The sequence below is a fragment of the Dama dama genome, chromosome 15 (assembly GCF_033118175.1).
Source record: "Dama dama isolate Ldn47 chromosome 15, ASM3311817v1, whole genome shotgun sequence".
In the NCBI taxonomy this organism is placed as follows: Eukaryota; Metazoa; Chordata; class Mammalia; order Artiodactyla; family Cervidae; genus Dama; species Dama dama.
Window position 1 is genome coordinate 65,257,121 of NC_083695.1, and position 12,217 is coordinate 65,269,337.

At 41.5% G+C, this 12,217-nt stretch overlaps 1 protein-coding gene across 2 annotated transcripts in view; it reads right to left on the reverse strand.

Moving 5' to 3' along the window:
* Positions 1 to 11,712, reverse strand: part of ARHGAP19 (Rho GTPase activating protein 19) — a 60,986-nt gene extending 49,274 nt beyond the window's left edge. For both annotated transcript variants that reach the window (XM_061162291.1, XM_061162290.1), the window contains exon 1: positions 11,642 to 11,712. In XM_061162291.1, coding sequence (XP_061018274.1) covers positions 11,642 to 11,697 — 56 coding nt within the window. In that variant the 5' untranslated portion in view covers positions 11,698 to 11,712. The remainder of the gene's footprint in view (positions 1 to 11,641) is intronic.
* Between the last annotated feature and the right edge of the window lie 505 nt (positions 11,713 to 12,217).

Consider the following 12,217-nt stretch of genomic DNA (forward strand, 5'->3'; position numbering starts at 1 on the left):
TTTTCCAGTGCTTCCTAGTTTTTCACAAGCCACTACTATTGAGCCTGTGCTCTAGAGCCCACGTGCTGCAACTACTGAAGTCCATGCTCCGCAACAAGAGAAGCCACCACAATGAGACGCCCATGCACCACAACTACAGAGTAACTCCCCCCTCTCCACAACTAAAGGAAAGCCCATGAAGCAACAGAGACTCAGCACGGGCATAAGCTCAGCAGTAATCTGCCTGCAATGCAGAAGCTGCAGGAGATGTGGGTTTGATCCCTGGGTCTGGAAGATTCCCTGGAGGAGCAAATGCCAACCCATTCCAGTATTCTTGTCTGGAGAATCCCAGACAGAGAAGCCTAGCAGGCTATGGTCTACGGGGTCACAGAGAGTTAGACACAACTGAAGAGACTTGGCACGCACGCATGCTCACTGTGCATGGGCTTAAATAAAGAAAATTATTTTTAAAATTATACATATTTCAGATTATAAACATCAGTTTTTAAAACCTCATATAACTATATACCAGTAACCCCAAACAAAAAGACAAGAAATGTTAAAGTAGCTTGCTCAAAGACACATACTGTTTTAACTGAGGGAAAAGTTATCAGTAAACAACGTATCTGGCTGGGATCTTCCCAAGCTTGAAACTGCAAAGATCCATGCTGTTGCTGCTGTTCTGTCAATATATCCTGTACGACTCTTGGCGACCCCACGGACGACAGCACATCAAGCTTCCCTGTTCTTCACTATCTCCCAGCGTTTGCTCAACCTCATGTACATGGAACACTAATGCTACCTAACTATCTCATCCTCTGCCACCCCCTTCTCCTCCTGCCTTCAATCTTTCCCACCATCAGGGTCTTTTCCAAAGAGTGAGCTCTATATCAAGTGGCCAAAGTATTGGAGCTTCAGCATCAGTCCTTCCGATGAATATTCAGGACTGATTTCCTTTAGGATTGACTGGTTGGATCTCCTTGCAGTCCAAGGGACTCTCAAGAGTCTTCTCCAACACCACAGTTCAAAAGCATCAATTCTTCAGTGCTCAACTTTCTTTATAGTGGAACTCTCACATCCATACATGACTACTGGAAAAACCACAGCTTTGACTAGACGGACCTTTGATGGCAAAGTAATGTCTCTGCTTTTTAATATGCTGTCTAGGTTGGTCATGGCTTTTCTTCCAAGGAGTGTGTTTTAATTTCAAGGCTGCAGTCACCATCTGCAGTGATTTTGGAGCCCAAAAAAATAGTCTCTCACTGTTTTCATTGTTTTCCCATATATTTGGGAATAGATTATATATATTATATAGATGTTATATATTTATATTAATATTATTATATTATATAACTATATTTATAATTATATTTATAATATAATTATATATTATATATATTTAAATATTATATATAACATATTGTATAAAATATTATGTATCTTTTATATTATAAATATGTAGATTATATAGATCAAGGACTTCGCTGGTAGCTCAGACAATAAAGTGTCTGCCTACAATGCAGGAGACCTGGGTTCGATCCCTGAGTCGGGAAGATCCCCTGAAGAAGGAAATGGCAACCCACTCCAGTATTCTTGCCTGGAAAATCCCATGGACAGAGGAGTCTGGTAGGCTACAATCCATGGGGTCGCAGAGAGTCGGACATGACTGACGGATTTCACTCGCTATTATATAGATTTCCCATCTATTCCCAAGCTATGAAGTGATGGGACCAGATGCCATGATCTTAGCTTTCTGAATGTTGAGTTTGAAGCCAACTTTTTCACTCTCCTCTTTCACTTTCATCAAGAGGCTCTTCAGTACTTCTTCACTTTTGGCCATAAAGGTGGTGTCATCGGCATATCTGAGGTTATTGATATTTCTCCTGGCTACCTTCATTTCAGCTTGTGCTTCATTCAGCCCAGCATTTCGCATGATGTACTCTGCATAGAAGTTAAAGAAGCAGGGTGACAATATACAGCCCTGACGTACTCCTTTCTGGATTTGGAAACAGTCTGTTGTCCCATGTCCAGTTGTAACTGTTGCTTCCTGACCTGCATACAGGTTTCTCAGGAGGTAGGTCAGGTGGTCTGATATTCCCACCTCTTTCCGAATTTTCCACAGTTTGTTGTGATCCACATAGTCAAAGGCTTTGGCATAGTCAATAAAGCAGAAGTTTTTCTGGAACTCTCTTGCTTTTGCAATGATCCAACAGATATTGGCAATTTGATCTCTGGTTCCTCTGCCTTTTCTAAAACCAGCTTGAACATCTAGAAGCTCACAGTTCACATACTGTTGAAGCCTGGCTTGGAGAATTTTGAGCATTACTTTACTAGCCTGTGAGATGAGTACAACTGTGCAGTAGTCTGAGCATTCTCTGGCATTGCCTTTCTTTGGGATTGGAATGAAAACTGACCTTTTCCAGTCCTGTGGCCACTGCTGAGTTTTCCAAATTTGCTGGCACATTGAGTGTAGCACTTTCACAGCATCATCTTTCAGGATTCCAGCTCAACTGGAATTCCATCACCTCCACTAGCTTTGTTCATAGTGATGCTTCCTAAGGCCCACTTGACTTCACATTCCAGGATGTCTGGCTCTAGGTGAGTGATCACACCATCATGATTATCTGGGTCATTAAGATCTTTTTTGTACAGTTCTTCTATTCTTGCCACCTCTTCTTCTGCTTCTGTTAGGTCCATACCATTTCTGTCCTTTATTGAGCCCATCTTTGCATGAAATGTTCCCTTGCTAGCTCTAATTTTCTTGAAGAGATCTCTAGTCTTTCCCATTCTATTGTTTTCCTCTATTTCTTTGCATTGATCGCTGAGGAAGGCTTTCTTATCTCTCCTTGCTATTCTTTGGAACTCTGCATTTAAATGGGCATATCTTTCCTTTTCTCCTTTGCTTTTAGCTTCTCTTCTTTTCTCAGCTATTTGTAAGGCCTCCTCAGACAACCATTTTGAATTTCTTTTTCTTGCGGATGGTCTTGATCATTGCCTCCTGTACAGTATCATGAACCTCCGTCCATAGTTCTTCAGGCACTCATTCTCTCAGATCTAATCCCTTGTATCTGTTTGTCACTTCCACTGTGTAATCGTAAGAGACTTGATTTAGGTCATACCTGAATGGTCTAGTGGTTTTCCCTACTTCCTTCAATTTAAGTCTGAATTCTGCAACAAGGAGTTCATGATCTGAGCCACAGTCAGCTCCAGGTCTTGTTTTTGCTGACTGTATAGAGCTTCTCCATCTTTGACTGCAAACCATACAATCAATCTGATATCGGTATTGACCACCTGGTGACGTCCATGTGTGGTCTTCTCTTGTGTTGTTGGAAGAGGGTATTTGCTATGACCAGTGCGTTCTCTTGGCAAAACTCCATTAGCCTTTGCCCTGCTTCATTTTGTACTCCAAGGCCAAATTTGCCTCTTACTCCAGGTATCTCTTGACTTCCTCCTTTTGCATTCCAGTCCCCTATAAAAAAAAGGACATCTTTTTTGGCTGTTAGTTTTAGAAGGTTTTGTAGGTCTTCATAGAACCATTCAACTTCAGCTTCCTCAGCATTACTGGTAGGGGCAAAGATCTGGATTACCGTGATATTGAATGGTTTGCCTTGGAAACGAACAGAGATCATTCTGTCATTTTTGAGATTGCATCCAAGTACTGCATTTCAGACTCTCTTGTTTACTATGATGGCTACTCCATTTCTTCTAAGGGATTCTTGCCCACAGTAGTAGATATAATGGTCATCTGAGTTAAATTCATCCATTCCTGTCCATTTTAGTTCACTGATTCCTAAAATGTCAATGTTCACTCTTGCCATCTCCTGTTTGACCAATTTGCCTTGATTCATGGATCTAACATTCCAGGTTCCTATGCAATATTGCTCTTTACAGCATAGGACTTACTTCCATCACCAATCACATCCACAACTGGGTGTTGTTTTTGCTTTGGCTCCGTCTCTTCATTCTTTCTGGAGTTATTTCTCCACTGTTCTCCAGTAGCATACTGGGCACCTACCAACCTGGGGAATTCATCTTTCAGTGTCCTATCTTTTTGCCTTTTCATACTGTTCCTGGGGTTCTCAAGGCAAGAATACTAAAGTGGTTTGCCATTCCCTTCTCTAGTGGACCACATTTTGTCAGAACTCTCCAGCATGACCCATCCGTCTTGGGTGGCCCTACATGGCATAGCTCATAGTCTCACTGAGTTAGACAAGGGTGTGGTCCATGTGATCAGTTTGCTTAGTTTTCTGTGATTGTGGTTTTCATTCCATCTGCCCTCTGATGGATAAGGATAAGAGGTTTATGGAAGCTTCCACCTCACACTTCTCTATAGAATAGACCTAGGTAGTGTTGCAACAAGGGAAACCAGCAACTTGGAGATAAGATGATTTTCCATGTGCCAGTCATCAACTTATTGCCTCTCATCCATCACTGCCTACTCTGCAAAAATGGAGCCAGAGCCTCTAAGTGTACTTCCTTTTCTAGCTGGTCCGATGTTCAGCATTACCGATAAAGAACACTGCAGAGACAGACCAGGAGGCAGCGCCTTTCCCTTTAGGGTTTCAGGCTGCTCCTCTAGGCAAGCTCCTGCATCGTGCACAGCCTCTCCACTGCCAGGCTCCAGGTTATAGCAGTCAGCAGCACCCATAAGGCAGCTGTTTTCCACCACCCCCCCACCCCCCAACCCCTGAGACATCTCCCTATGAACAGCTTTCCCAAGTATCCTAAAGGAGTGGGTTTCGAGAAGGTTCCTGAAGGTGAATTTCCAACAAGTTCTACCACATTATTTCTCTGCCATTCTGTGGCTCCAACGTGAGATCTCTGCCCGAGGGTATCTATCTCTTCTTAGCACATTCTATCTCAGCCCTACAAATTATAGTGGATTCTTTTTATCCAGTTTTATCAAGGTATAATTAGCAGACAAAATGATAAGATATAGTATTTATAAAGTGTACATCATGATGACTTGATATACATATGCAGTGCATAGTTGACTCTGGTTTCTATCTGTAATTCTTCAGAGATCTCTTTATTTATTAGCCAATCCCTTGTTACTCCAATTCCCTGTTAGAATCAATAACTCTTTATACTAAATTTTCTTTGTTCAAATTACTGTATAGTTTCTGTGTCCTAGTTGAACCCTGATATATCACGTAAAACTAGCAAAACATCAGCACAAAATAGATGGACTCTGGCATTTCTAGAAACATGGTTAATAAAATGTAATTAATAGGGAACAATTAGAACTGAACATGGAACAACAGGCTGCTTCCAAATAGGAAAAGGAGTACGTCAAGGCTGTATATTGTCACCCTGCTTATTTAACTTATATGCAGAGTACATCATGAGAAACGCTGGGCTGGAGGAAGCACAAGCGGGAATCAAGATTTCCAGGGGAAATATCAATAACCTCAGATATGCAGATGACACCACCCTTATGGCAGAAAGTGAAAAGGAACTAAAAAGCCTCTTGATGAAAGTAAAAGAGGAGAGTGAAAAGGTTGGCTTAAAGCTCAACAGTCAGAAAACAAAGATCATGGCATCTGGTCCCATCACTTCATGGCAAATAGATGGGGAAACAGTGGAAACAGTGTCAGACTTTATTTGTCTGGGCTCCAAAATCACTGCAGATGGTGACTGCAGCCATGAAATTAAAAGACGCTTACTCCTTGGGAGGAAAGTTATGACCAACCTAGATAGCATATTAAAAAGCAGAGACATTACTTTGCCAACAAAGGTCCGTCTAGTCAAGGCTATTGTTTTTCCATTGGTCACGTATGGATGTGAAAGTTGCACTGTGAAGAAAGCTGAGCACTGAAAAACTGATGCTTTTGAACTGTGGTGTTGGAGAAGACTCTTGAGAGTCCCGTGGACTGCAAGGAGGTCCAACCAGTCCATCCTAAAGGAGATAAGTCCTGGGTATTCACTGGAAGGACTGATATTGAAGCTGAAACTCCAATACTTTGGCTACCTCATGCGAAGAGCTGACTCACTGGAAAAGACCCTGGTGCTGGGAGGGATTGGGGGCAGGAGGAGAAGGGGATGACAGAGGATGAGATGGCTGGATGGCATCACCGACTCGATGGACATGAGTTTGAGTAAACTCCGGGAGTTGGTGATGGACAGGGAGGCCTGGCGTGCTGCGATTCATGGGGTCGCAAAGAGTTGAACACGACTGAGTAACTGAACTGAACTGATTCAAGATAGCCAGAAGGTATCTTCAGGAAGAAAGTACTGGTAAATGCTGATTAAAAAACAAAAGAAAGCAATGATCTAATCAATCAACTGTAATAAGTCTCTTTCAAAGATAAAATGGGACAACCTGACATACAGATCAGGTATATTCTTTTTTTCTTTTTTATTGAAGCATAGTTGATTTACAAAGTTTTAGACAAAGTGATTCAGTTATATATGTGTGTATGTGTATTCTTTTTTCAGATTCTTTTCCACTACAGATTATTAGAAGATATTGAAGATAGTTCCCTGTGATATTGATGGATAGGTCCTTGTTGCTTATTTTAGATACAGTATGTGTCTACTGACCCCAAGTTCTTTAATTTATCCCATCCCTCCCCACCACCACCTTTCTTTCTCCTTTGGTAAACATAAGCTTGTTTTCTATGTCTATGAATCTACTTCTGGTTTGTAAATAAGTTCATTTATATACTTTATGCAAATTACCTAAATTGCCTTATCAATTGGCTTATGAACCTGAATGGAATCAGTTCTTAAATCCGTTTAACAGATGAAACAGTTTTTTGAACTTGCATTAACAAAAAGACTCCTGCTTTCTGAGGACCTTCCACACAACCACCCAGAAACCTCCTTCTTCAACACTGTTTAACCTTACAAACTCTACAGCTAAAGGTTAGAGGCAAAGAAAGGTAGGCCACTGACCAGTTTATAAAGATTAACTTTAAAATTCTATTTTCTTCTTCCCCTCTCCTTCCACCAAGATTGCCCTTGCCTGTAAATATAATGGTCAAACTCTCTAAGCCAGATAAACTGATAAAAATGCAAAATAAAAAGATTCTGATTCAAGAAAGACCCCTAAAGAATCTATTCCTCATTTCGGTTCACAGAATTTGACAGTACAAATAAAAAATTAGACTCAGGGAGTTCTCTGGTTGCCAAGTGGTTAGGACTCGGTGCTCTTGCTGCCATGGGCCCAGGTTCAACCCTGGTCGGGAAACTAACATCCTGAACGCTTCACAGCTTAGCAGCCAAAAAAACTGGATTCAGACATTTAAACCATGTTTTCTACTTTTACAAGTGAAAACAGAAAATTCTTCCTAAGATCAACAGGTTCTATCTATCACTTTTCTTGAAGGGCCACACTGCTGTCTTCTAAGAGAAAAGAACAATGTAATTTTAAAAAGGGACTTTATGAAGTCTATAGTATAGTGATTCAGCAGGATATAGGACACTTTCCCCATCTTCAGGCATCTTCCTCCAAAAACATTTCCAAACTGGGATGTAACTATCCCAAAGTCTGTTCCAACGCTTCCTGCTGTTCCTAAGTACCATGGGCAGGGCTCCAAAACTTAGACACTGCTGGTATATTAACTGTCTCCAACTTTTCACAAATGCTATCGCTTCCATGACTTGCTCTGCCTCCCTCCACTCCTATATGTTCTTATTTGCTTTTTCTGGTTCACAGTGGGTTTCTTTTTTTCAGGGAATATTGAGATTAAAAAGCTTGTGACTCTGTTATCAATCTCCCCTCTTCATCTAATAATAGTTAGGACTTTCTTTTTATGCCTCTTTTCAACTAAAAAAATACTGAGCCGTATTTCCCTACTGACAATTATGTGGGTAGGTGGCTATAATTCTTTTCCTGCTTTTTGCTTTTTCTCTCTTTGGCCCTTGAGAGTCTCTACTTTTTTTTTTCTATTATTTTTATACTACTACTGGTAGAGTGGATAGCTTCAATTTGTGGATTTCCCTTATTAGATGTAGGCTTAAAATAATAATGAAGAAAAAGAACTAGAAAGCTAAACAGTTCTAAACAGATGATCAGATATTCTCCATTCAACACACAAATATATATTGATTTGTGCAAATCAGACAATTCTTTCCTCTTCTTTATGGACTACAAGGGACCATACCACCAACAGAAGATTAGAAAGGTTAATATCTGCAGAGCATAAAGTAATTTGTATGGCATTTATCACAAGGTAATATTTTTGTCTTAAAAATACCCAAAACTATTATTCATTCACTACTGACCACCTTGCTACTGTCGTTCAGTCAGTAAGTCGTGTCCGATTCTGTGAACCCATGGACTGCAGGACACCAGGCCTCCCTGTCCCTCACTATCTCCTGTAGTTTGTTCAAGTTCATGTCCACTGAGTTGGTGATGCTATCCAACCATCTCATCCTCTGCCACCCTCCTTTCCTTTTGCCTTCAATCTTTCAAAACCATCAGGGTCTTTTCCATTGAGTCAGCTGTTTGCATCAAGCGGCCAAAGTATTGGCCAGTAAACTGTAGACCACCTACTCAAACCTAATTGTTGGGAACACATAATAAAAATATACATGACCTGCCCTCAAAAAGCCCTTAGAAAACTCAACTTCTCTATGAACTATTTCAGGTTCAGATAACAGTCTGTGAATATCGACTGATTATGTAACTAATACTATTGCCCCAAATTTAAATTCAAATGGCAATATCCTTTAAAGAAATTCAAACTATTCCTGCTGTCAAATGGTATTTTGTCTTCAGATTTTCATCACAATTCAAGATTTTAAAGCAGGCTAAAGGACAATCTAATCAAACTCATCAATTCCCTCTACGGTTTCGGCAGGGGGCAGGGACGGTAATACCCAATCATTTATAGGCAGCTCCAAGAGGGGAAAATTCTTCCCTATAAAATATGAAATAACATACAACCACTCCCATCTCTGCTAAGTAAGGAGTCCAGGTCCTACCCACAAACCCAGCTCTCCGGGATGTGGATTCTCCTATTCAGTACAAATAGCACCAACAGATACCAACCAAAGGTTTTACTCATTTACACTGGGGCAATGTATACAACACAGGCCTGGTGGGCTAAAGCCCATGGGGTTGCAAAAAAGTCAAACTCCCATATGTAAAATAGATAGCCAACAGGAATTTGCTGTGTGGCTCAGGAAACTCAAACAAGGACTCTATATCAACCTAGAGGGGTGGGATGGGGAGGGAGGTGGGAGGGAGGTTCAGAAGGGATATATGTATACCTATGGCTGATTCATGTTGAGGTTTGACAGAAAACAAAATTCTGTAAAGCAATTATCCTTCAATAAAAAAATTAATTTTTTTTAAAAAAGAGTCAGACGACTTAGAGACTCAACAAACACCACTATAAATAAGCTCACTCTACTGAATTAAGACTTCCCTGGAGGCTCAGATGGTAAAGCGTCTGTCTACAATGCGGGAGACCCAGGTTCGATCCCTGGGTTGGGAAGATCCTCTGGAGAAGGAAATGACAACCCACTCCAGTACTCAAGAAATTCCCATGGATGGAGGGGTGTGGTAGTCTACAGTCCATGGGGTCGCAAAGAGTCGAACATGTCTGAGCGACCTTTCTTTTTCTTTCACTGAATTCCAATATGCATTTTCCCCAATTAAGACAACTAAGTTCTTAAAGCTGCGGTAAAACCACCTAGAAATTCTTTCTAGGAAAAGCTAAATTTCAGTATGCCAACTTGGGAGAAAACATTCTGTAGAAATAAAGCAATGATTTCCTAAACTGATTCCTCTGATCTGTTCTTTAGTTCTACTAGAAGAACAAAAAACTATTAAGTATGGAGTGGTTATTAACTACTAGGTTCAGCACTGACAGCTTTAAAAGGATTGTCTGGTTTAATCCTGACATTCTCTGGAGTAGACATCATTACGTCCATTTACAAATGAAGAAACTGAAGCTGAGAGAAGTTTAAAAATTGGCCCAAGTATTTTATTCTTTTTAGTGCTCCTATAATTATGATTCTTTTCTTAATTTCCTTTTCGGATAGTTCATTCTTAGTGTATAGAATCATAACTGATTTTTGTATGTTGATTCTGTATCCTGCAACTTGAACTTGTTTATAAATTCTAGTAGTTTTTTCTGTTAGCATCTTAAGGATTTCCCATATATAAAATCATGTCTGCAAAGAGGGATAACTTTACTTCTTCCTTTTCTTATTTCGATCCCTCCTTGTTTCTTTTTCTTGCCTAACTGCTCTGGCTAGGACTTCTAATACTATGTTGAGCAGAAGTGGCAAGAGTGGGCAGCCTTGCCTTGTTCCTCACCACAGTGGATATCATCTCACATCTGTCAGGATGGCTATGATTTTTTTTAAAAAAAGTGTTGGTGAGGACCTGGAGAATCTGGAACCTTTGTATACTGCTGGTAGGAAAACAAAATAGGGCAGTGCATAGCTCAGTGGTAAAGAATCCACCTATCAATGCAGGAGACACCAGTTTGCTCCCTGGGTCGGGAAGATCTCCTGGCAACCTCCTCCAGTATCCCTGCCTGGGAAATCCCATGGATAGAGAAGCCTGGCAGGCTATAGTCCATAGGGCTGCAAAAGAGTCAGACACAACTTAGAGACTAAACAACAGCAGAGAGTAGCCTAGAAGTTCACCAAAAAAATTTTAAATAGAACTACCCTAGGACCCAGCAATCTCCTTCTTTGTATTTATCCAAAAGTATGAAATCAGGATCTCTAAGAATCATTAGCAGTCTCATGTTCACTGAGGCACAATTAACAACAGCCAAGATGTGGAAGTAACCTAAATGTCCATGGACATATGAATAGATACAGGCAAAACATGGTACATACATAGAGTGGAACATTACTTGCCTTTAAAAAAGAAACTTCTGCAGTATGTGACAGTATGGATGAAACTTGAGGACATTATGCTAACTGAAATAAGCCAGTTACAGAAAGACAAATGATTCCACTTATATGAGGTATCCACTTACACAAGGTGTCTAAAATACTCAAAGTCACAGAAATAAAGAATAGAATGGGGCTTGCTAGCAGCTGCAAGAAAAGCAATGGGAAGTTACTATTTACTTAAAGTTTCAGTTATGCAAAATGAATAAGCTCTTGAGATTTGCTGCACAACACTACCTACAGTCGACAGCACTCACCGTACTCTTAAAATTTTACCAACAGGGTAGATCTCATGCTAAGTGTTTTCACTACTATAAAATTTTTCAAATGTTTAACTGGTCCAAGGACTCAAATCCATATCTAAACGACACTCAAATCTGTGCTCCGACTGAACCATATAAACTGCCTTGGAAGAGATTAAAAAGTACTAACAGCGTTCTCTCCCAGCGCTGTGCGACGTTGGGGAATTCGCTTAACAGCTCTGGGCTTGTTTCCTCACCATCAAGATGAGTCTCAGCGCAAAGGCACGCAGCGTTGCCACCACAAACAGGTCGGTTTGCAGCCAACCCCGCTAGTGGACCTCCCAATAGCATCAGCTGGACCAAGCAGGGTCCTGGCTGTGCCCAGCGCCGGCGCCGGACCACCGAGCCTCAGCCCCCGCAGGCGCAAAGATGAGAAACGCCGCAGAAAAAAGGAACAAAGCCTGGCCCCCTGGGTCACCGTGACCCAAGAGAAAGGCGTCAGTGCGACCAGCCCACGGCCTCGTTTCCTAGGCAGCTGGACCAAGAACTGGGCTCACCTCCGGCCAGATTCCCGGGCTGGCACCTCCCCTTCACTTTGCGCCTCAGCCGCCATCTTAGTCAGCAAACTTCTTTCACCGCCCCCAACCCTGGCCCCGCCCTCATGCCTTTGGATTGGCTAAAGTGTTACCCCCCTTTTTTATACGATTGGATAACTTGCCCGCCCCCCCTCAGCCGGAATAGCTTCATGATATTATTGGTCTATTCAAATAACTGACCGTCATTAGTGGCCCCCTGTCGTGGCGGAAAAGAAAGGGGTGAGGGGCCTAGGAGGGGGCGGTGGGAGACCCAGCCCCGTGGCCTGCGGGAGTTGTAGTTTCTTATTTTGATTAACCTTTCGGATTCCACCGACTTTTAGGTTCAAGTCAGAAATATACAGCCTACGCTCAAATTTTGTCCTGATGCGTTAAGTCTCAGAATTACAGAACTGTCGAACTTGAAAGTGACTTAAAGAGTCACTCTTTGAAATGGCAAGATTACTTTTCTGTCCTGATACAGAGGTACAGAGTGGCAGCCAAGAAGTACTAACTAAATTTGTTTCACAGCCTGCTTTCTTCAGACAGCATACCAGTGGG